The 25,852-nt window shown below is 37.9% G+C and overlaps 1 protein-coding gene across 4 annotated transcripts in view; it reads left to right on the forward strand.

The window, feature by feature from the left end:
* The first annotated feature begins 17,437 nt into the window (after window positions 1–17,437).
* FMO2 (flavin containing dimethylaniline monoxygenase 2) overlaps window positions 17,438–25,852 on the forward strand; it is a 33,466-nt gene continuing 25,051 nt past the window's right edge. For 2 of the 4 annotated variants that reach the window (XM_060643493.3, XM_060643496.2), the window contains exon 1: window positions 17,532–18,015. In XM_060643493.3, the coding sequence (XP_060499476.1) occupies window positions 17,884–18,015 (132 nt within the window). In that variant the 5' untranslated portion in view covers window positions 17,532–17,883. The other 2 variants (XM_060643494.3, XM_060643495.3) reach the window with 2 other exon arrangements.

Genomic DNA, 25,852 nt, shown 5'->3' on the forward strand with positions numbered 1-25,852 from the left:
CCCTCACTCTAAAAGAGAATGTTCTCCTGCTTCCTTCTGCAGACTTGCCTTATGGCTTTTGCCATACCTGGCATGTTCCAAACTGTAGATCCTCTGCTATCTCTGAATAAACCCATTCCTCTAGTAAACTGACTGTTTTACTTTTAAGGTCAACAGGGCCATAGATATGGATTACATCAGCTAGGAAGGAGATGTAGGAGAATGAAAAGAAAATAAGGAGAGAACCCCAGCCGGAAAAGTAAAAGGAGACCAAAAAAAGAAATAACTGGTAACCATGGAAGAGAAAACCGGGAGACAATAATATGCTGGAATACAGGAAAAGGAGTGTCAAGGAGTTAGCAAACCCAAAAATTGCTCATTAACAGGACAGTTTCAAAATCTATATGTAAGAATTCGTGAGAAAAAGGAGACTAGAAAATTTCGAGGAAGACAAAAGTAGGGGGAGAAATGCTTTGTCAGGTGTCTAAACATAGTATAAAGATACAATATTGTGAATGTGCTATGAGTATGAATGAACACACAGATCAATGGGTCAGAAGAAATGATCCAGGAAAACATACAGTCCTCAGAAGAAAATCAGTAAAGGAAGTGAACAAAAAAAGGGTCACAGGAGGGAATAAAGGGAATCATCCCTACTGAGAGAGCCCTGTCTGCAAAGTTCTGGAGCTATGAACAAGCAGGGCACATTTGAAGAAGCGGCAGAAATCCTTCATGACTTCAGGGGGAGTTGGAGGGGAAAGGCAAGGGAGAGTCTGGAGAAGAAAACAGGACCCTCTGGTGGAAGAGAGATTCTCCTTCTGAAGATCTAGCAAGTATCTAAGCTTTGAGTAGAAGATCTGGAACAAAGAGATCGAGTTACCAGCATGCTGCTATAGAGACCAAGAGCAGCCCTATGTACATGACATGCTGGGATGTGTCTACCAATTTCTTTAAAGAGATAAGACCACAACCTGGTAATATGATACCTTGCAAATCAACAAAGACGCAACTGAATGCAATGTCCTAATGTGGCTTTTAGTAAAAAGAAAATAGTTGATGGCACAATAAATACTAAGGGGAGCGTTTTTTAAAGCCACAAGTTAGTGATAACTGAAATCCTTGTGCAATTTAAAGTTTACCTCTTACATTGAACTACAGTGGTCCAAACTCATTCAACTGTCTTCTGCTTAGACTGACTACCCTTCCTTACCTTGTATAAAAAGAAGCATAACCAGATCCTTAATGTCTATGTTTGTGAATCACTCCATAGCAACTACCTTTGCACATTTCCACACGTCTCATAACTGTGTCCTGTCTGGGGAAATCAAAGGCAGTCTCAAAAGGTGAAAAGAGCCCCCAAAGAAGCATTTTTCAACTAAGAGAAATGGCACAACAAAGAGGAAAATTGTAGTCGCTTTTCCTTCTTTCTAAAGCTTACTGCCAAGAAGACCATGGTTAAGCTTGGATTTTGTTCTAAAATTTAGGGGTTTTCTCCACATTTCTTTTCTGGATATAATTCTGGGTCTCTGTTTATCTTACAGCTCATAACTTACGGAGGTGTTTGCATTCCTTTTAAATATCTGGTTGTGACAGGGGGTGCCTGGGTGGCTCAGGCAGTTAAGCATCTGACTTTTGATTTCAGCTCAGGTTAATGATCTCATGGTTCCTGAGTTTGAGCTCCCCACCCCCACGCCTACTCCTGGTATTGGGCTCTGTGCTGACAGTGTGGAGCCTGCTTGGGATTCTCTCCCTCTCCTTCTGCCCCTCTCCTGCTCTCTCTCTCTCAAAATAAATATATAAACATTAAAAAAATAAATATCTGGTTGTGACAGGGCTTATTGTTGGTCAGATTCACTGTTTCATTTACATGTATATAATATTCCTTTGTTCTATAAATATGTTACACTTGACAAAATGCAATGGATCTAAAATATTTTTTTTAAGACAGAGTGCATGCAAGTGGGAGAAAGGGACAGAGGGAGAGACAGACAGACAGACAGAATCTCAAGCAGGCTCTGTGCTCAGCACAGAGCCCAATGCGGGGCTCAATCCCACAACCCTGAGATCATGACCTGAGCCAAAATCAAGAGTCGAATGCTCAACTGACTAAGCCACCCACGTGACCCGGTGACCCAGATCTAAAATATTTTTAACAAATATTAGAAGACTCAAAAAATTTAATGCCAGACCAGTGGGGGCTTTTAACCAGGGAAGTGGTATAAATTAAATTAATAATATGAGAAAATAATCTGGCATCAGGGTGGAGAATTTATTCTAAGTGGGCAAGAGTAGAAATACAAAGATGAGTTAAAAAGCATTGTGAAAATCTAGGCCTTATTTTCAACAGTTCTGAAGTTGTGATAATTCCAAAAAAGTTATGGCTGAGGTGTCCCTTTATTTTATCTATAAAAGCGGAGTTTCATGAATTTTAATACTATCAACAAAATTATAACAGACAGCTTTAACTATTATAAAGTACAAAATGCTTTAATATTTGGAAGCAATCACATTCCCATGACAATGTGCTATTATAAACAATTTCTTGTTTGTTTAAGTACATTCTTGAAAGACTTTGTGCAACAATTTGTCCAATGGTACAAGTATGTGCAATACATGGTCCACACTCTCTACTCAATAAATATTTACTAAGTAAATAGACATATCATTTTTTTTAAATCATTTTTTTAAAAATAGCTCCTCATTCAGATGTTATACCAGTGGACCAGCTTTATGCCCCACCTTAATTTCTACCCATGAAATATTCTTAAGTATTCTACCCATGAAATATTCTCATAGAATAAAGTACAAGCTATAATCCCAGCTATAATCTCAGAATATTTAAGAACAGGCCAAAAATTATCTTTGACTTTTAAAGTTAAACTATATAACTTTAAATGACACAAATATAGTAGGATTAAGAGTTATGGATGAGTCTGCAGAAAAGATAACCAGCAAAAATTCAAGTATGTTTGTTTTCTTATTGGAGGTATTGTTAACGTGAAGGATTCAGTTCAACATACTAAAGAACTTCCTGATAGTGAGGACAGCTAAAAGAATGAGCACCAAAAAGAAATTCAGCACCTGCTTTTCTGAGAGGTTTTATAAAGATAATAGTTCTCTATAAATCTCACTCAATCTCCATGTAGAATGCACAATGTCACAGAGTGTGAGCTAACATTGATTTGTGCCAATGATGACTTTCGTTTTTAAGTTTGAAAAGCAAATGAATAAAGTGAACACTCTTTCAGTGAGGAACACTTACCCTAATTAAGAAAACAGACTAATCATGTACTATTGCAACACAAAATCCTCAAAAATAAGAATTATGGCAATTATAAATAATGATCTCTGCAAAGAAGTATCCCTGCTCCAAGGTTCTTGCCACCTATGGAAGTAATCATACTGCATTTATTTGAAAATTAATCATTATTCTAACTTTTCATTAGTTTTCACTAACACTAATGAAAGGCAACTACTAGTCAGCCTCTTTGCCTTAAATTCAAAACTAGTAGGAATATATCAACAACCCTTAAGGCATCCTAGTAGTTAAGAGACCATTTCATTGACTTTGAATAAGAGAACCATTTAGCAACTAGTATATTGTGCTAGGAAGGAAAAAAATAACTAGATCCTGTCTCCCAAGAATTTATTATCTAAATGCATACATATACACAAGTACATATATCAGCAAAAACTCTAGACTACTTGAGGACAGTGATGGCTGTACAGTGACCCATCCTGCTGGATCTCCTCATCAAATGATTTGAAACATGCTCCTCAGTATAACTTGAAGACAGAGTGCCAAAGCTGCAAAATAACTGGAATTAAAGAGAAAACTCACCAAATTACAGTGTATCGTCTCTCACTTGACCACCCACCTCATTCTATTGCAAGATCGGGTAGAGGTTGGCCAAGAAAAGCCTCATGGAAGAAAAGAAAGGGAAGCTAGCGAAAGGGGCTACATACACTAGAAAATACTTAAAAAAAAAAAAAGGCATCAAGGCAGGTCAGAGCACAGACTACTGTGAAGGAATTTCAAATCTAGGAGTTTGAAGAACCAGACACCATTTAAAAGGATTGGCACAATATGAAGGGGGGGGGGTGCGTGGCATAAACATACTGACTGCAGTCAATGAGACAGTCCTTGAAATGCATAGCTCTAGGGGAGAAAAGAAAAGAAGATAGGCACTTTGGAAAGTCCGTTGTAAAATAAAAAGAAGAAAAAAAGAAAAGGTAAAATGGAGAGTCCTGTAAGACAGAAAAGAACCACAGAATTTGGAGGACTCCTAACCCCTCTACCATAATTAAACAAACAAGCAAACTGTTAAATACCTGAACTTTTCTATTCCTTCAGAAGAGGACACCATTAAATGAGGAATCTAATAAGACATCTCAATATCATAAAAATAAAGAAGATGAAGGTTATGCTATGTCTAGATAGATGGATAGATAGGTAGATAGCTAGATAGGTGTGAGGGAGGGATTGAGGGAGGGAGGGAGGGAAGGAAGGGAAAAAGGAAGGAAGGGAGGAAGGAAGGAAGGAACAGAGAGGAAGGAGGGAAGGAGAGGAAAAAGGAAGGAAGGAAGGAAGGAAGGAAGGAAGGAAGGAAGGACAACAAAATCCTTTCCCAGAGATCCACTGGAAAAGTTCTATTTATGTCTCCTTGGCCAGAATTGAAAATGCATGGTGACTCCTAAGTGCAAGGGCATCTCAAATAATCATCTTTCCCAGCCAAGGCAGAATGGGAAAAATGAACTTGGAAGCTCTTGGATAGCCATTAAACAGTGTATTTCATATCTCTCATGTGTCATCCTCACACTTGATTAGTAAGTAGTTCAGCTAGATATAAAATCACAAGACTAAAATCAAATTATCTTAGACTTTTGAAGTCATTGCCTCATTGCCTTCTACTATTGTATTATAAAAGCCCATTGTCATTTTCCATTCTTTGTCCTTTAAACGTGACTTGTATTTCTTTTTCTAGAAGGTGATGGGGCTTTCTTTTTAATCCCTGCAGTTTTGAAATTTCATGGTGCAATGCCTGGTTTGGGGTCTTTTCAAATTTCCAGGTCTGGAACTTCATCAATTCAATTTCTACAAAGATCAAACCTCCAGTTATCCATCCAAGATGAAGGAAGGTCAGTCTGGTGTTTGTGCAACATGGAAGTAAGAAATATCTGTTCCATAAACAAACTTTCAGCCACTCATGTTGTGTCTTTTTACTGATACCTTTGCAGTTCCTGATGTCTCCAGTCCCTAAACCACCACCCCCTGACTTCATCTGGTGTAAATTCACCTTTACATGTTAGCATCCCCCTTGCAAGCTCAGTGTTAACTCTCTTTTCTGATGACTCATCAGCTCACTTCCTGTCTTCAGAAAATGTGCTGATATTTCTTCTCTAATCTCCTCTCGGATTTTCTATATCCTTTAAGTTTATGACTTTTTAATTTTTTATTCTCATTTGTGTGAGGTTTCAAAAGGTAGCAGAGAGAAAAAAATATATGTTTCAATCCACCATATTTAGCCTGGAGTTTTCTCAAGTACACCTGTAGTGTGAAGAATGAATCTGTAGGGGTGGGAGGTGGCTAAGGTGGTTGGTGGGATGGGCTAAGACGGAGAGTAGGGAGACAATCGAGACTTTCAGTTTGAAGTGATGACAATCCAACTTATGATAGTAGCAGGAATAACGGAGATAAGAGGACAACCTTGAGACAAACTAAATTGATAGAAACAGCTGGGGTTGGTGATTAGTTGTAAAGGAGCAGCGTAACAGGTACTGTATATCAGGTTGTGCAGGTTACACTTCAACGGTAGCAACAGTAAGTTCCAGCCTCTGGCTGGGATGATCAGCGAAGACCCCAAAGACGGGTAGGAGTTTGATAGATGGAAATGGAGGCTGGGCATTCCAAACGAGGTGATCAATCATTACTTATTTGTAACAAGTGTTCTGCCAAGACTACAACTCGGACTATTTTGAAACTGAAAAAACTATCTATTTTGATAGATACAATCATCTTCTGTCTTCCTGAATGGGGACTATCATTTGCCTTTTGAGGCAAACACTCCCTCTCTGTTCCCTTTGGCTTTTACTTCATCACCCTATTGTTTCAGCAATGCCCTGCAAGACAAGTGTTCACACCTTACTAAGGCAAGCCTGGAGGAAGTCACCCAAATGAAGATGTTGTCTTGATCATGGACTAATAACAAGTGTTGTGCTTGTGTGTGCTTATTTTGTTATAATAATTATATATTTTCATGGTTCAAAAACTTTAAAATAAAAAGTGAAAAATCTTATTTTCACCCATGACTTCTATTTGCCCAGGTCCCGGTTCCCTTCTTTTTAGTTCCCACCCTCTCCCTGGTCCCCTCAGGTAGTCACTTTTATTAATGTCCTGAATAATTTTGCATAGTTTATTTATGAGAGTATGGGAAAATTAAAATGTACTTTCTTATTTGCCCTTGTTTTAGACAAAGTACAGCAAAATATATACACTGTTCTATACCTTGTTTTTGTACTTAATAATATACCTTGGCACTATGTATACAGAGAACCTTTTAAAAACTGCATACTATTCAATGTGATTTCTTGAATCAGTCTCCTATGGGCATTTTGATTGTTTTCAATGTTCTTCTGTGCTTCTTCAATGAATAATTTTGTACACAAATCATTTCACCTACTATTCAACTGTATTTGTAGGATTAAATGTTTTGTTTAGAAATAAAAATTGGGTGTTTTAGCAAAGCTATGACCCTTTGGAACTAGTGAAATGTTTGGCAATGGGGTTTGCTTTGCTTTGTTTTGATTTTTTCATAAATCTGGAGCTAGACCAACCTAGGCTTACAACCAGTTGTTGGGCGATTATGTGACCTTCTGTTTATTTATGATTCGGTTTCCAGCATACAAATGTAGAAATGAGAATACAGCAAAAAGGAACATTCAGGCAGTCCTTCCCTTGGAGGAAAGAGTAAAATAGCAAGATACTGGTCTCAGTGGCACAATATGCCCCAACTGTCAGGGTTGCCCACATGGTGTTGAACTCCATAACTCCAGCTTTGGGATAGCTCTACCGCCATTCTAACAGTCTACTGTTATTTACTATATGGTCCTTCTAGGATTATGGTTTGTTCAAATCATGAAGATAGAAGATACCCTTCTTTATGGGCATGAATTTTTCAAGAATAGTATTAAGTTCTTATTGTCAGTTGTACTGAGAAAGGGATAATTCTCAGGAAGCAAATGAGTTGGGCAGTGGTGATTTTCTCTCCGGGTTTTGGAGGTGGCCAGTTCTGGACTCTGAGATTAGCCTCTGGTAGAAGCTAAGCAAAGAGTCAGTGTGGTGAGGGGCTCCGAGATTGTTTGTCATAGAAAAAAAATTGAAAAAAATATAAATATTCATCAGTGGAGAAGAATTAAATGAATTGCAATATATTTATATCAAGGAATTAAATAAAGGTTTTTAGATTTAGAAAACATAGATCTCACAAAGATAGTGTTGAGCAGAAACACAAGTTGCTCAAGCATTTACATGGCATGATACATTTTTCTGATAGTATAATGTTTGAGTTATGCATCTATAGCAAAAGTATAAAGAAATACACAAAAAAAGATAATAAATTCAAGAGCCTGGGTACCTTTGACAGGCATGGAAAGGGATAAAATCAAGCAGGGCACAAAGAAGGCTTCAACTGGGAGGTAAGTACACGAGTGTACTCATATTATACTTTTTATATGTCTTAAATATTTTGTAATGTATTTATCAGCATTAAAAAATTACATCTCCATCTTTGCAGTACAATTTAGGATTTAGGGCAAAGTGGTCTCAGAGTGAGGGCACATACAAAGTTGGGCAAAGAGGAAGAGCTATGCCAAGAAGGCATTCTCTCACAAGGCCTTCAGCAATAGAATGTTGGCAAGATGTACAGAGCAGAAGAAACTAAATGATTTTTTTTTCTGGACCTATATGAAATCTAGGAAACTATCAGAAATAGCTGAAATTCACTGAAGTCTTCCAGCTATGACTGATTAGCTTATTCTAGGCCAGTCTTCCCACTAACAACTAGAAATACAGTATAAAACTTTTTTTTAAATATTTGTTTAAAAAGTATGAGGGAGCTACCAAGACAGCAAAAACCAAGACCTGGAAAAAAGGAGAGCTCACTGAGGGTGAGCCAGACAGTCAGCTTCACTGTGTGTTTGAGGCATGTACCATTTAGAAAGTAGAAACCAAGATGCTGGGGGCACCCGGGTGGCTCAGTAGGTTGAGCGTCCAACTCTGGGTTTTGACTCAGGTGATGATCTCATGGTTCACGAGTTCAAACTCCATATCAGTCTCCACAATGACAGTGCAGAGCCTGCTTAGGATTCTCTCTCCCTCTCTATGCCCCTCCCCCACTTTCTCTCTCTCTCAAAATAAATACACAAATAAACTTTAAAAAAATAAAAAGAAATGAGAGGCTGGATTTTTGAAAACCCCAAGGAGCTAAGGAGGTAAAAATTAAAGTTCCAAGAGGAAGGGAGACTGAAAATATCCAGTCTTTGAGACTAATCAAAAGATTTTAGTGAGCCAAACCCAGCCTAACTGCCTTCCAGAGCACCCAGAGAGATAATCTATGGACATGGAAATAAAACTGATGAAAACCAAATACAAATAGAATATTTTAAGATCATCAACAGGCGAATCAAAAGGAGACTTCCCAATCAAAATGATGGAATTCAGAAAGCAATAAAAGAATTTTTTCTAAGTGCTGGGAGGATGCTGATACTGCCAATCCAGAATTCTATACCTTATGAAAATGTCCTTCAAAAACGAAAGTAAAATATGGGAATGCAAGCTGGTGCAGCCACTCTGAAAAACAGTACAGAGGTTCCTCAAAAAACTAAAAATAGAACTACCCGATGACCCAGAAATTGCACTGTTAGGTATTTATCCATGGAATACAGGTGTGCTGTTTTGAAGGGACACATGCACCCCCATGTTTATAGCAGCACTATCAACAATAGCCAAAGTATGGAAAGAGCCCAAATGTCCATCGATGGATGAATGGATAAAGAAGATGTGGTATGTATATGCAATGGAGTATTACTCTGCAATCAAAAAGAATGAAATCTTGCCATTTGCAACTACGTGGATGGAACTGGAGGGTATAATGCTAAGTGAAATTAGTCAGTCAGAGAAAGACAAAAATCATATGACTTCACTCATATGAGGACTTTAAGAGACAAAACAGATGAACATAAGGGAAGGGAAACAAAAATACATAAACATATATTGCATATTACATTCCAAATTACAAAAATATAAAAGCATATAAATATAAAAACAGGGAGGGGGACAAAATGTAAGAAACTCTTAAATATGGAGAACAAACAGAGGGTTACTGGAGGGGTTGTGGGAGGGGGGATGGGCTAAATGGGTGAGGGGCACTAAGGAATCTACTCCTAAAATCACTGTTGCACTATATGCTAATTTGGATATAAATTTAAAAAAAATTTAAATAAAATTTTAAAAAAATGAAAGTAAAATAATTCATTAACAAATAGAGAAAGAATCTGAGATAGTTACCAGCAGACCCACACTAACGGAAAATCAAAGTTCTTTGGGCAAATAAAAATGATCCCATATTGAAGCATGGAAATACTAAGGAATGAATAGGTAAATATGTGTGTAAGCTTAAATGAATATTGATGGCAGGAAGCCACAATCAAAATGTCTAATGAGGTATTACATATATGAAGAATTAAATATATATGGCAATAGTACTACAAAAGGTATGAGGGTAGTGAATAAATTTAAGTATTATGTAGACCTTTCATTGTCTCGGGTGTGGTAAGAATTCAAATATATTTTGAACTTTATGAAGCCCAGGATGTATACTGTGATCCCTAAGAAACTCCTAACAGAATAGCAAAAGACAACTCAACAAATGAGTTAATGGGGGAAGAAGGATAAATACATTTCATTAATTGGAGAGTAAGCACAAGAGGACAAAAAGAAAAACAGAATAGGTGAGGCAAATAGAATACAAATGGCAAAATGGAAGACTTATAGATCAAATGAAATAGAGCATTCCAATTAAAATGTCAGAGTATGTTTTTCAGAAGAAATACCTGTGGGACTCTGCAAAAGGCTGTTTGAGGAAATGGCAAAAAGTTATGTGGGAATGAAGTCTAGGAAGAGTGCTGGGATACAATGGACTGTGAGAATAAACAGGCTTTTGATTTTTGCTTCATCAATTAGAATTAACCCTGAAGCAAATACCGCTGGTCCCAGGCTCAATGCTGGAAGGTGATTGGTAGAAACATGAAGAAGAACCAGCTCAGCTGTTACATAGGCTTTCATTGAATTAATTTCCTTGATCAATGTCCCACAATCTACTCCACTCCCCACACTGACCACAGCAGAGTTTAGGGCTTGTAGTTTGGTTCAGTGATCGAACGAGGACTTAGATGGCCTGGATTCAAAGGCCTCCTTGTTGCATGATTTCCAGCATTTTAGTTAATTCTGTGTATCTGCTTTCTCTCTCATAAAATGCAGGTAACAGGATTTATTCACTCATAAGATTGTTGTAACAATGAAGCATTGCTTAACAAGGCTTGGTTATTAATAAATAATAGGTAGGAGAGTGGTTTCATAGCCTTCATTGTTAAGGATACCTCCCAACCCTGCTCCATCCTTTTCCTGTGTGTTCTAGGCCATGGCTTCTACTCTGGCTTATCAAGATGATCCCATCCTAATTCCACCTTCCAGAAACTTCATCAAAATCTGGCCCAGAGATAAGCAAAGTCTTGCACATGAATGCATATAGCAGCAATATTCATGATAGCTAAAAAGTAAGAGCAACCTAAATGTCCATCAACAGATGAATGGATAAATAATCTGTGGTAACTATACAATGAAATATTATTCATCAATAAAAAGAAGTACTGATACATGCTAAAAATGGATGAACCTTGAAAATGTTATGCTAAAGTGAAAGAAGCCAGTCACACACACACACACACACACACACACACATACACACAAAACATACATAATTCCATTTTTATGGAATGTTCAGAGTTAGAAAATCTATAGCAAGAGAAAGTAAAAACAAATTAGTGGTTGCCTGTGACCAAGGGTGTTTGTTTGAGTGATTGCTAATGGGTACAGTTCTTTGGGGACTGATAAAAATGTTCTAAATTTGCTCGAGGTAATGGTTACACAACTCTGTGAATATACTAAAAACTATTAATATGCATATTTTAAATGGCTAAATTATATATCATATGAAACTATTTTTAAAAAATCTGATCCCAGGAGCGCCTGAGTAGCTCAGTCAGTTGAGCATCTGACTTTGGCCCAGGTCGTGATCTCACAGTTCGTGAGTTCGAGTCCCATGTCGGGCTCTGTGCTGACAGCTCGGAGCCTGGAACCTGCTTCGGAATCTGTGTCTCCCTCTCTCTCTGCCCCTTCCCCATTATGCGTATACACTATCACTTTCTCTCTCTCAAAAATAAATAAACTTAAAAACAACAACAACAACAACAAAAATCTGATCCATGGAACATTTCCTTATTGGACCTGCCTCAGAAAATACAGAACACACAGAAGTGATGGGACTATATACATCACACAGGAGACACAGATGTGTTCACTCAGACAGAAAAAACTGAGTCATAGTCAAGGGACAATAAAACTAGTTTTGCTTGTCATTTGCCTAAGTCTGGAGTCACTTAATGAGAGAACTTGTCCTCCTGGCTCAGTAATTGCTGTCCTCAAGGAGTGAGACATGGTTTAGCTTTTGTCTTTGTTTTTGCTTCATGAGTTAAAATAAACATAACATAAAATTTACCATCTTAGCTATTTTTAAGCATACAGTTCAGTGCTATCAAGTACATTCACATCGTGTGGCCATCACCACCATCCACAGCACTTTTCACTTTGTAAATCTGAAATTCTGTAACTCTTCATTCTCTCTCCCCTCCAGCCCCCAGCAACCCCCACTTATCTTCTGTCTTGATGATTTGACTGCTCTAAATACTTCATATAGGTGGACTCATATATGTCTTTTTGTGACTGGTTTATTTCACCTAGCATAATGTCCTCAAGGTTCTTTCATATTGTAGCATATTGCAGAATTTCCTTCCTATTAAGACTAGATAATATTCCATTATATATATATTATATTCCATTTTAATATTCCATTATATATATTACATATATTATATTCCAGTTTAATATAATATAATATATATTCCATTTTATATATGCATTATATATATACCTCATATCACTATATATATACACACTTTATATCCATATATATGTATATACATATATATATACACACATATATATATCACATTTTGCTTATCCATTCATCATCCAATGGACACATGAGTTGCTTCCATGTTTTAGCTATTGTAAACAATGCTGCTGTGAACATGGGTGAACAAATATCTCTTCGAGATCCTACTTTCAAATCTTTGGGTTATATACCTAGAAGTAGAGTTACTAGGTTGTATGGTAATTCTATTTTAAATTTTTTGAGGAGGCTCCATACTGTTTTCCACAATGACTACACCATTTTACATTTCCACCAACAGTTCACAAGAGTTCCAATTTCTCCACATCCTCACCAACACTGGCTGTTTTCTGGGGTTTTTTGATAGTAGCCATCCTACTGGTTGTGAGAGGGTATCTCATCATAGTTTTGACTTGCATTTCCCTAATAATTACTGATGATGGGCTTTTTTTTTTTATGTGCTTATCGGCCATCCATAGATTTTCTTTGGGGGAGTGTCTGGTGAAGTCCTTCCCATTTTTTAATTAGGTTTTGTGTGTTTTGTTGTTGAGTTTTAGGAGTCTCTATATATTCTGGATATTAATCCTTTACCAGATACAAGATTCGCAAATATTTTCTCTCATTCTGTGGGTTGCCTTTTTACTCTGTAGACAGTATCTCCTGATATGCAAAAATTTTTAATTTTTATGAAGTCCAATTTGTCTATGTTTTCTTTCATTGCCTGTGCCTTTGGTGTCATATCCAAGAAATCATTGCCAACACCAATGTTGTGAAGGTTTTGTCCTATGTTTTCATCTAAGAGTTTCATTGTTTTAGATCTTATGTATAATTCCTTGATCCATTTTGAGTTAATTTTTATATATGGTGTTAGATAAGGATCTAACTTGATTCTTTTGCATATGGATATCCAGTTTTCCCAACACCATTTGTTGAAAAGACTTTCCTTTCCCCCATTGAATGGACTTCACATCCTTGTCAAAATTCATGTGATCATATATTCAACGGTTTATTTCTGGACTCTCTCTTCTATTCCATTGGTCTGTATGTCTGTCTTTATGCCAATACCATGCTGCTTTGATTATTGTGGACTTGTAGTAGTTTTTAAATCAGGACATGTAAGTCCTCCAGTTTTGTTCTTTTTCAAGATTGTTTCGGCTATTCAGGATCCCTTGAGATTCCATATAAATTTTAGGATGAATTTTTCTATTTCTGAAAAAAACACATTATTGGAATTTTTATAGTAATTGAAGTGAATCTTCAGATTGTTTGGGATAATATTGGAATTTACCAATATAAATCTTCCCAATCCATGAACATTGGATGTGTTTCCACTTATTTGTGTCTTCTTTAATTTCTTTCAACAATGTGTTATAGTTTTCATTGTACAAGTTTTTCATCTCCTTGGTTAATTCATTATTTTATTCTTTTTGATGCTATTATAAAGTAAATTATTTTTGTAATTTCCTTTTCAGATGGCTCACTGTATATAGAAATACAATCTATTCTTGTGTGTTGACTTTGTATCCTGCTACTTGCTGAATTCATTTATTAGTTCTAACAGCTTCTCTATGGAGTCTTTAGGATTTTTTATATGTAAGATCATATCATTTGCAAAGAGAAATAACTTTACTTTTTTCCTATCAGATGCCTTTTATTTCCTTTTCTTGACTAATTGCCCTCACTAGGACTTCCAGTACTAGATTAAATAGTAGTGGTGAAAACAGGCATCCTTTCCTTGTTCCTGATCTTAGAGGAAAAGCTTTCAGTCTTTCACAGTTGAGTATTATGTTTGTTGTAGGTTTTTCATATATGGCTTTTCTTATGTGGGGGTAGTTTCCATTTTATTCCTATCTCATTGAGTGTTTTTATCATAAAACAGTGTTGAATTTTGTCAAATAATCTTTCTGCATCAACTGAAATGATCATGTGAGGTTTTTTCCTTCACTTTTTTTGATGTGGTTTATTACACTGATCAATTTTCATATGTTGAACCATCCCTGCATTTCAGGAATAAATCCCACTTAATCATGTAGTATAATCCTTTTAATATGCTGCTAAATTCTGTTTGCTAATATTTTATTGAGGATCTTTGCATCAACGTTCATAAAGGATATTTATCTATAGTTTCCTCTTTTTTGTAGTGTCTTTGACTTTGGTATCAGGGTAATTCTGGCCTCATAGAATGAATTATGAAGTGCTCCCTCCTCTTCAATTTCTTGGGAAAGTTTGAGAAGGATTGGATTAGTTCTTTAAGTGTTTGGTAGAATTCACCAATGAAGCCATCAAGTTCCAGGCTTCTCTTTGTTGAGACATTTTCAGTTTTTTATTTAATCTCCTTGAATTAGATTTGGATTGTCTATTCTTTGTGATATAGTCTTGGTAGCTTTTTTGTTTCTAGGAATGTGTCCATTTCATCTAGGTTACCTCATTTTTTTGCATACAATTGTTCATAGTAGTACCTTACAATTTTCTGTTTCTGTGGAATAGATAGTAATGTCCCCAGTTTCATTTTTGATTTTAGTAATTTGAGTTTTCTCTCTGTGTCTTTTTCTTTATGAGTCTATCTAGCTGTTAATTTTGTTGATCTTTTCAAAGAACCAAATTTTGTGTTCATTGGTTTTTCTCGGTTGTTTTACATTCTCATTTTTCATTTATAGTTCATTTATCTCTGCTTAATCTTTATTATTTCCTTCCTTCCACCAACTTTGGGTTTAGTTCTTTTTTCTACTTCCTTAATTTGTAAAGTTAGCTTATTGATTCGAAATCTTTCTTGTTTGGTAACGTTAGTATCTATAGCTATAAATCTCCCCTTAGCACTACTTCTGCTCTGTCCCCGAAGTTTTGTTACATTGTGTTTTTATTTTCATTTGTCTGTAAGTATATTCAGTTTCCCTTGCTATTTCTTCTTTGAGCCATTGTTTAAACTGTGTTGATTTCAACAATTTTGTGAGTTTTCCACTTTTGTTTGTTATTGATTTCTAAATTCATTCTGTTGTGGTTAGAGAAGATACTTTGTATCGTATCCACCTTCTTAAATATATTGAGACTTAATGGGTGCCCAACACATACTCTGTTCTGGAAAATGCCCCATGTGCACTTGTAAAGAATACATATGCTGTTTTTGTTGGGTAGAGTGTTCCGTATATGTCTGTTAGGTCCAGGTGGCTTATTGTGTTGCCTAAGAAGCATGGTTTTAAGAAGAAATTTTCAGTTGAAACATAAAACACAAAGTTAAAATTGAAGGAGGAAGAGATACCACAGATGATATACACCTTGTTTTCATGGGAGTGACCATAATGAAGGGAGCTTGAACTCTTCTAGCAATGTCCGAGGGGAGTGACTGCAAGGCCCAAACCATGTGGATGGGTGATATAGTGCCAACAGCCTCAGTCATACTTGCAAATCCAATCTAAAGTCTTCTCAGGGCACCTGGGTGGTTTAGCCGGTTAGGCCTCCAACTTCAGCTCAGGTCACGATCTCACGGTTTGTGAGTCCGAGCCCTGCATCAGGCTGTTTGCTCTCAGCACACAGTCCGCTTTGGATCCTCTGTCCCCCTCTCTGCCCCTCTTCTGCTAGCATTCTCTCTCTCTCTCTCTCTCTCTCTCTCTCTCTCTCAAAAATAAATAAAACATTTTTTGAATTAAAAAAAAAATAAAGTCTTCTCAACAACTTTGTACCTATAATAAAATTCTAATTGATAAAGATAAAATCTCAGATCTCAGACCCGCGAATATTACAGTTAGTGACAACCTTACTTCACTCTAATGCCCTGCCTTCATGAATCCTCCTATTGTCTTCTAACAAGCGGCTACCTAACTTCTGTTTGAATACTTGCCATGATAGGGAATTCGCTATTTTACAAAACAGTTTGGTCCATATTTATACACCATTGTTAGCCAGAAGGTCTTCCTTATTCTGGGGCAAATTCACCTTTTCTGTAACATTCACATACTTGGTCCTAGATAGACTTTTATGTCCATCCAAAATAGACTTATATAAACATTTCCATATAACAGCCTTTTGCAGTCGATTATCATGTACATATACCCTCTAGGTTAAATATCAAAAGTTTCTTCAGTGGCTCTGTATGTGACAAGGTTTTATGCTCATTATCATCCTGGTTATTCTTAAACTTCCCAGTAGCCAAGCTAAGCCTGTTCCCATGTCCATAAAACAAGGATGGATGCTAACGCCTATGGTTCTAAACTAATCAAAATGAATTAATCTGTGTGAAAGTTGTTTACACATTAAAACATTTTATAAAGGTGAAATACTATTCAAGTGTATCTGCTTCTTGAAAGGCAACTTGGCAAAACATAGTAGATACTTGCAACTCAAATGTAATCCAAGGACTTGCAACACTGGCCTTACCTGGAAGCTTGTTAAAAATAATTTCAGGCCTATCCCATAGCTATTAAATCCATATCTTCACTTTTAAGAAGATCTCTAAGGGAAGGGAAGCAAAAATAATATAAAATCAGGGAGGGGGACAAAACATAAGAGACTCGTAAATATAGAGAATAAACAGAAGGTTGCTGGAGGGGTTGTGGGAGGGGGGAAGGGCTAAATGGGTAAGGGGCATTAAGGAAGACACTTGCTGGGATGAGCACTGGGTGTTATACATAAGGGATGAATCACTAGAATCTACTCCTGAAATCAATGTTGCACTATTTGCTAACTACCTTGAATGTAAATAAATAAATAAATAAATAAATAAATAAATAAATAAATATTTTTAAAATGCTGCTATACGTATAAAGGTATTGCCATACTGAAAAGTGAAAAATCAAATTGGAAATTATACTTAGAGTGCCATTCCACTTTTGTGGAATGTGCATCTATGTGTATACATACAAATATCTGGAAAGATACAGCAAAATGTCCACGTTGGTTATAATTATCTCTATACAGAGGGCTTAGGGATGATTTTAACTGCTTTCAATTTATCCAGGTTTGCTACTTTGCTAATGACCATTGGTCACATCCATTCTAAAAAGGAATTTTATACTATGTGTAGGATATGTGTAAGTATATAATGGTGTTACGGTGAAGATCATTACCCTGGACCTCGAAATATAAGCCTCTTGCTTAATTTCAGAACTCCTAACAAAGTCCTGAGAGTTTCAGGTTGCAAAATGCTGAAGGAGTGAGAAGCTCCTCCCACTCTCCAACTAGAACACTTCTGACTGCTTCCCAGCCCACAACCAACATAAAAAAAACCATTGTGTCAAGGAGACAGCACCAAAAGGCAAAACGAAGGTAAGGGTAATCACAGCTGGGGATAGTAGCTGAAAAGGAAAAGTTCAGCACGCTAAATTATGTCATGAAACTTGGCTCCTATACCTAATGCTATATTATTAAATTGTTTGGCATTGTTAAATGGGTTGCTTTTAAATACTAGACAAACTCTGTAGCCAAGTCTGGGAAAACAACTTGGTTTCTCACCAGGAAGGGGACGAGGAGTCTGGGATTTGACTAATGAGGAATTTTATTCAATTAGTGCTGCTTAGTATATTGCCAGTGCTACCGCGTTATTGAAAGCTGATTACTGACCACACTGCAAGGACTCTCTTACCAGTGAAGCAGCATTGATTGATCAATTCCTCGACAGGAGACCATGGCAAAGAAGGTGGCAGTGATTGGAGCTGGAGTCAGCGGCCTGGTCTCACTGAAGTGCTGTGTGGATGAGGGACTGGAACCCACTTGCTTTGAGCGGACTGAAGATATTGGAGGGCTGTGGAGGTTCAAAGTAAGTGACATCTTTTTTTTTTTCTCTTGAGCAGACTCTACTGCTTTCGCAGAGTAACTCACAGCTGCAGAGGGGCCTTGTTGAGGGATCTCCTAAGCGACTTTGATCAGACTTATTTCATGCAGCTACACAGGAGCTATAGAAATAGGCTGTCATCTCTCCCAGGTCATGACTCTCCTAACCCAGATGGCCAACCCAGGCACATAAAGGACCTTTTCTTATGGATCCTGCAACTGTCTCGCAGCCCACGTTCTAGTGATTCTCAAAGCAACATACTAATGTTGGAGGACATTTTACAAAATAGAAGTGACAGGAATTCTTTTCAAGAGGCCACGTCTATTCCAAACACTGAGCAAGTGCTTTTTCAGAGTGTGCTGACTTTCCTTTTCTCTGACAAATCATGTCTGTTTGCTTAGCATTACTGATGACACTCTAGGGTAACTTCTGGGAAACGCTTTAAAGGTATTATTAAACACATTCATTGAGTTCATTCTATTAGCCAAACCTAAATATTGATAATGCTCTCCACTCATCAGAATTTATATAAAATTTAAACAGATACATAGATAGACAACTGCAGAGATTCATAATTATCCCTTCCCACAGTGTTTTGATTTTAAATACTAGCTTGCCACCTCCTCAGTGTGAGATCTTGAGCAAGCTCTTGGCATCCCTGTGTCTTAGCCTTCTCAGCTGTATAATGGGGATAATAATCTAAAAGTGTAATCGCTCCACAGTGCTGTTTTGAAGATTAAGGGAGATAATTTATGTAAAGAAATTAGAGCACAATAAATGTCAGCTCCAATAGCTACATATTTTACAGACAATCAAACAGAAACTGAGGGAGATTAAGTAACTTGGTCGTGGTCACATAGCTGGAATTGGCATTCCAACCCAGGTCTCTATGACTTCTAAACAGGCTAGCCCCCTACTTATAACCATGCCCTAACTTGCATTTTTTTCTCAGAAAGTTTAAACAGAAGTGCTAGCTCAGAACTCCTGAGCAACAACTTTAGGACTGTGTATCAGGTGCATCTAAGTGAGGGAGTGAACAGTTGCGAACACTCTAAACAGAAGCAAAAGGCTTGAATACACTCAAAGCAGACTCCAAGGTGCAGTTGGGTGGCTCAGTCAGTTGAGCGACCAACTCTTGATTTTGGCTCAGGTCATGATCCCAGGGTCATGGGATCAAGCCCCACATGTGGCTCCATGCTGAGCATGGAGCCTGCTTAAAATTCTCCCTCTCTCTCTCTCTCTCTCTCTCTGCCCCTCTTTCTGGCTTGATCTCTCTCTCTCTCTCAAATAAAAATAGGGGCACCTGGGTGTCTCAGCCGGTTTAGCGTCCGACTTCAGCTCAGGTCATGATCTCACGGTTTGTGAGTTCGAGCCCCACGTTGGGCTCTGTGCTGACAGCTCAGAGCCTGGATCCTGCTTCCGATTCTGTGTCTCCTCCTCTATCTGCCCCCTCCCATGCTCATGCTCCATCTCTCCCTGTCTCTCAATAATAAATAAATGTTAAAACATTTTTTAAAAAATAAAAGCAGACTCTGATATTAGCAGAGACCATCAAAAGGGCTCTGCCTACAAGCTGACCAATTAGGGGGAAGGCACAGACATCTAGCTCATGTGCTTTGCGAGTTCGAACTGAATTTTATGCCAAAGTGGATTTTTTAACCTGGGGCTTCTCAAATGTGTATGACTATAAGACATACCTAGAGGGTTTTTTAAAGATACTTAACACCAACCCAGACTTATTAAACCAAAATCTTCTGAGGAGGGGAATCTGTTTTTAACAGGAGTCTCCAATGAATCTTACGATGAGACAAATTTAGCAAGAAAATTGCACAAATACCAAATAAAAATCTATTCATTCAACTATGCAAACATAATCAGAGCTAATGATGGAGATATTGATCCTTATATAGGACAGGTAACTTGCAGAGAGGAAACTGGAAAAACAGTTTGAATCACATTCATTTCTTACTAACAACTGGTCATTAGAAACAGCTTTTCCTGGGGCACCCAGCTGGCTCAGTTGGTTGAGTGCCGGACTCTTGATTTTGCTCAGGTCATGATCCCAGGGTCATGATCCAGGGTAATGGGATCGAGCCCCGTGTTGAGGCCCGTGTTGAGATCCATGCTGAACGTGGAGCCTGCTTAATATTCTGTCTCTCCATCCTTCTGCTGCTTTCCCCCCCCCAACTCTAAAATGATTAAAGAAAAAAAAAAAAGAAACATTATAGCTTTTCCTGAGAGGGTGATATAATAAGGTGGTCATTCCTGTCTTAACCAAAGATATATTATTTTTGTTCACTCTAGGTTCACTCTAGGTTCCATTTGGGTGCCCCCCCCCCCCCCGCCACCCGGGAGATTTTTAATCTAAAGAATAAATGTGAAGTTATAACAAATTTATTATTAAATATAAATTTGTCAGTGTCTTATTACCTGATCTGGGACTTAATATCTAAAAGCCAAATGTCCAGGGGTGCCTGGGCAGCTCAGTCGGTTAAGTGATCGACTCCTGACTTTGGCTCAGGTCATGATCTCATGGGTTCGTGAGTTCAAGCCCTGCATCTTGTTCTGTGTCGATGGTGCAGAGCCTGCTTTGGATTCTGTCTCCCACTCTTTCTGCCCTTCCCCTGCTTGCGCTCTCTCTCTCTCTCTCTCTCAAAATAAACAAAAAATAAACGTTAAAAAAAATAAAAAAGCCAATGTCCCTTATTTGATTATCATCAATTTGGTGATAGAAGCCGTAAGAGTTATTTTTACGTGGTCTGTCAAAAATATGACTTGATGAATTCCAAGAAGGTTTCTTCCTGCCCCCAAATACTTTTCCTGCTGTCCTAATCCCAGTTGCCAGTGTTTAGCATTTCAGAATTAGAGATACCTTCCTATGGGTTAGAAAAGAAAAATTAGATTAAAATTTGAATTAATTAAACCTCATTAGATATAAAATGGTGAAGTATATAATTTCCTGAAACCTTTAACAACATCACATTTCAAACCTCTCAAAACTATGTCCAATAGAGAAACAAACAATTTTCTCAACCCAAAGAAGACAAGTAATCTCCCTGCAGTGTTAAATATACAGTATGCAAAATATCCCAAGTGGCCAGTGAGGCCACGTGAGGGTCTTGATTACCAACAGACTGATTGCCAAAGGGAGGAGGCACCGAAAAGGATGCTGGGAGCTACCACACCCACTCCGGAGGAAGCTTCACCTCTTCGCTACTCTACCATCAAGAATCAATTTTGAAAATAGTTTATTCATTAATTTCTATATTTACACATAGTCCTTCTAAGATCGCTTAACATATTTAGTGCTGACAAGTTAAAACAAAATTTAAGAATCATTGCCCCATGCCCTGCTCGGAAGGTGCTGGATTTTTCCAGAAGGTTCTCCAGCACCCCTTAGTGGCAGCTTTGCAACATGGGCGGGGTGCATCATGAACCTATTTTTAGCACTTTTCCAGCAATGGAAAAGTACTTTCCATGCATCATCTTATTTTTTTTCTTCATAATACTCCTAAAAAGCAGTGTCAGGGAGCAAGAATTCCTGCCCCCTCAAAAGTCCTTCTAACTGGACTAAGCATCAAATTGACATAAGACAGACTAACAGGAGAAAATCAAAGTTAATAGATGTTCCTGAGGAATCCACATAGACATAGAAATTCCAAAGACAGGGAAAATGAGGTATGTACGTCATTCTAAAATAAGGAGAAGCGGGTAGGTTCTGGGACTTTAAAGGAAAGGAATGTCCTTCACACGGCAATAAGAATGGATGCTTTCTCTGTCATTCAGATGGGTCACTCACATAAAATTTATCTCTGTTAATAACCCTTATTCTGGGAAAGACCCTCAGTTTAGATTCTTGTGTACAGTAAAGGGAGGACAAAAGTTTCTCTTGAGCCCATAAGGTCTCAAGTGCCTTCAGTTCAAAATAATCCACATGCCCAAGTGGCACGTTTTGGGGGGAAGAGGGTCTGTCCTGAGATCCTTCAGTAGGTATTATGATTATCCTCATGGACATATCAAGAAGAAGCTGAGTTTTGGAATGAACAATTTCTCCAGGGGAACATAGGTAGTGGGAAAGGCACAAAAATGAAGGTCTATAAGATTTCTGAGCCTGCACACTTAATAATCTTACTGAGGTGTCAAGAGAGGAAAGCATGATCTGCCTTTAGCCACTAACCTTCTCCACCTCCTTCATTGTTCCTAATACCAGTGTTCACAGGAAAGTTACCAACATATATCACATTTTTGTTTGTTTGTTTGTTTTACATTTGGTTATAAATAGATCTTTTCCCAGCTACAAATACTCAATTGTTTTAATCTTCATATAATACTCTCTAAATGTCTCTCCATCCTTCCTCTAGATTCAATCTGAAATACCAGTTTCCCTCTTAAAATGTGACTCACACAAGATCCAATATTCTAAACCAAGTTGTTTTTCCAACATATATATTTTTTCAGAACCAAAGAGGTGCTTGGCACTGCTTTAGACAATGGGGATAAATCCCCTTGAAGAATTTATAATCAATTGGTCTAACAATTGCCCAGCATGACTTATGTTTCAGTAGGCCTGGACAGACGGTCTACCTTTGCTAAAACAATTTAATGCTGCATTAGCTTTTTCTGCATTTGCAAAATTAAAGCTATCATTCATATAATTATTTTGATAGGGATTATCTCATTTTATATTCACAATACTCTCCTACATTATTTGTTATTAATTTCAACTTAAATGTAAGAAAACCAAGGGTAAGTGGCTTTCTCATAGTGACTAAATAAATAGTAGGTGTTAGATCTTAGAACTAGCCACAATATTGAGATTAAATACATATAGGCTCTCCATCATGCTTTGTCTCACATAACTCCAATCATTTATACTGAGCTTAGGATCAATCAAAGTTCTGGATCTTTTCTATTTGAAGCACTGATGATCCAGGTCACTATTATTCTACCCTTATGAAACTGAATTGTCTTTTTTTTTTACGTTTACTTATTTTTGAGAGAGAGACAGAGAAAGAGCATGAGTGGAAAGGGGCAGAGAGAGAAGAAGTCACAGAATCCAAAGCAGACTCCAGGCTCTGAGCCGTCAGCACAGAGCCCGACGTGGGGCTTGAACTCACGAACCGCGAGGTCATGACCTAAGCCTAAGTCAGACACACAACCAACTGAGCCACCCAGGTGCCCCTGAAACTGAATTGTTAATTCTACTTATAGGAGTTCACATTTGGGCATGTCCAACTGCATTTAGTTGGTTTTATCTTTGGTCAAGAAATATTCACTTGAAATTTCAATTCTGTCTATTCTTACTCAGCTCTTTCGGTTCTCTACTTGGGGTATACTCAAATTTGATCACCTGTATTTGTCTCCGTCAATGTTTTTGACTTAAATGTTAAAACTAGGAAGATAAAAGTATGAAACAGACACTTGGGACATCACCAAATGGAACTTCCCAGATGGCACCATCTATCTCTATACTGCACTCCTATCTTTCCTGTGCACCACAAACTCTCTTTTGTGTCGATTGGCTTATTCTTTTTAACAGCACATTCTGTGCACTTGAAGTTTAACATTATACAAGACTAATGTAGGGGCAGAAAAGTTTTCCCTTCTTCCCTTCTAGGTTCTTTGGCTGGTCTAATAATTTAATTGATCTATGACAGGGTAACGGGTCTAATAATTTAATTGCTATATGACAGAGTAACGGGGGGAAAAGAAACAAATATTTAATAACATGTATATATCTTGTATACCTGGGAGAGACTCAGGAAAACTGAGTAACTCCCCGAAATGGCCATCACCTTAAAGACCACCTTTAGTTAAAGACATGAGAAGATGTTGAGGGTAGGGAGTCAGTTCCAAGAGGTAACCCAGGAAAAGCAGTCAGAGGGAGGTTGTTGTGTAGATTTAAGCCATTGCCTTCTTCTTTGATAAGAGTTTCTAGAGACTGACTCATCCCCTTCATCTTGGTACAGCGAGAGAGACACCCTTATGCAAGCAAGAGATTTCCCTTATGCAAGTAAATATCTCTCACAGAAAGGTAACTTCTACTCAGTTTTCAAAGCCTCACCTATGTCTGCTGTTTCTTAAAAAATAACCAGTTTAAAATAATCCCCATGCCAAACAGACATAGTCGAGGGTGGCAAATTCTGCTCCTCTTTGCTGGTTTAGAACGAACAGCCATTTCCTCTCCAGAAGAGATAACCGCCTTCCCTTTGTTTTACTTCCAGGCGTTCTCTTAGGTAAGCTTATCCCAAGAATCTATCGCAGCGTAATTCAATATAACTTAGGTTTTTGTACCTTGCTGCCCAATTAATGCAAATTTATTAATAACCAAATTTAACATGTTAGATATTTGTAACTCTCCAGGCAGTGAAATATAAAATACTATGGATGGGTCTCAATTAAGTCTGTTCACCAGTAGTTCAAGATATATATTGGTTAACTTGCCACAGTATTTTTAAAGTAATGTTTACGTGTGAAGAAAGGAAAAAAGTTTACAGCGTACGACTAGCAAAACCAAGTACTCATTCCCACTATACCACTGACTGTCCATTTTACTATCATTAAGCCCTATTTGCAGTGATGGTAAAATGCTTCTAGTTAACATTACATATTCTTTCATTCTTTCATTCTTTCACCAAACATATTAGCTCATCTTGCACCATGCATGTCCCCAGCATATACTAGGTACCGTTAACCTTAAAAACGGACAGTCATTTTACCAGCGAAAGACAGATTTATTGAGGAATAGAAGAGAATCTCAGTCTGGGACAAACAAGCTGTGGCAAAACTGTGCGCAATCCAGGGAACAAAGTCAAGGAATGCTTTTTAAAGGAGAAAACGGTAAGTTGGGAAGGCTGTTATAAACTAAAAGCCCATTAGAATAAACTTGGGGTTTGAGGTATGGTGGCTTCTCATTGGCTGAGCTGTTGTGGGGGCGGGGGGAGGGGAGGAAAGTGTCTCTTCCTCCAAATGGAAGAATAAAGTAGTGTCCATGTGCAAGGTCAAATCCATCTCTTCCTGTTGGGTCTGCAATTGACTATGAGTGATAGGGCCAAAACTTCCCAACTCCATTTTAGTGACGTTTACTGTTACTAATTTTCACAGTACTCAACAGGCACAAATGCACAGTCCCTGCAGGCTAAGGGCTCATAGTTCAGAAGAGGAAATACTAAAGCAAATCCATATCAGAGTGCAATTTTATAAGGGCCGTTACTCTAAGTGTTATGGAAAGCACAGAACCTCATGCGGTAGAGAATAGGGCAAGCTTCCTACACGACGAGATGCTTTCATTTGTCTTGACAATAAGCAGAGATCAGGCCTGTGTTCTAGGCAGTGCTCTAGGCAGAGTAAATGGCATGTGCAAAGGAGCTTGAGAAACCTGACACACTTAGAGAAGATAAAGTCACGTGATGCAGCTAGAACAAAGGAGGCAGGTGGGTGAATAGAAATTGATGAAGCCGGAGAGAATAGTCAGGGTCTCATCATGAAGAACGTGTGTCCCATTCCAACAAGTATACTTTTTACCGTGAAGGCAGTAAAGAAAGTAGGCAATATTGGAGTCAGGGAGTTTAAATGGGGGTCACTATCAGTGAGCAAAGCCTCTAGGGAGGTACCAACCTACTAGACGGATAGCAGAATGCAGTAACGGTCTAATAAAGACGGTGGCTCCCAACATTCATGTGCATAAGAATCAGCTGGGGAGCACTTTTTTTATATAAGTGTATTTATTTTGAGACAGAGGGAGAGAGAGAGCATGAGCAGGGGAGAAGAGAGAGGGGGAGAGAATCCCAAGCAGGCTCCTTGCTGTCAGCACAGAGCCCGA

Source organism: Panthera onca, chromosome F1 (genome assembly GCF_046562875.1).
Source record: "Panthera onca isolate mPanOnc1 chromosome F1, mPanOnc1 haplotype 2, whole genome shotgun sequence".
Classification (NCBI taxonomy): Eukaryota; Metazoa; Chordata; class Mammalia; order Carnivora; family Felidae; genus Panthera; species Panthera onca.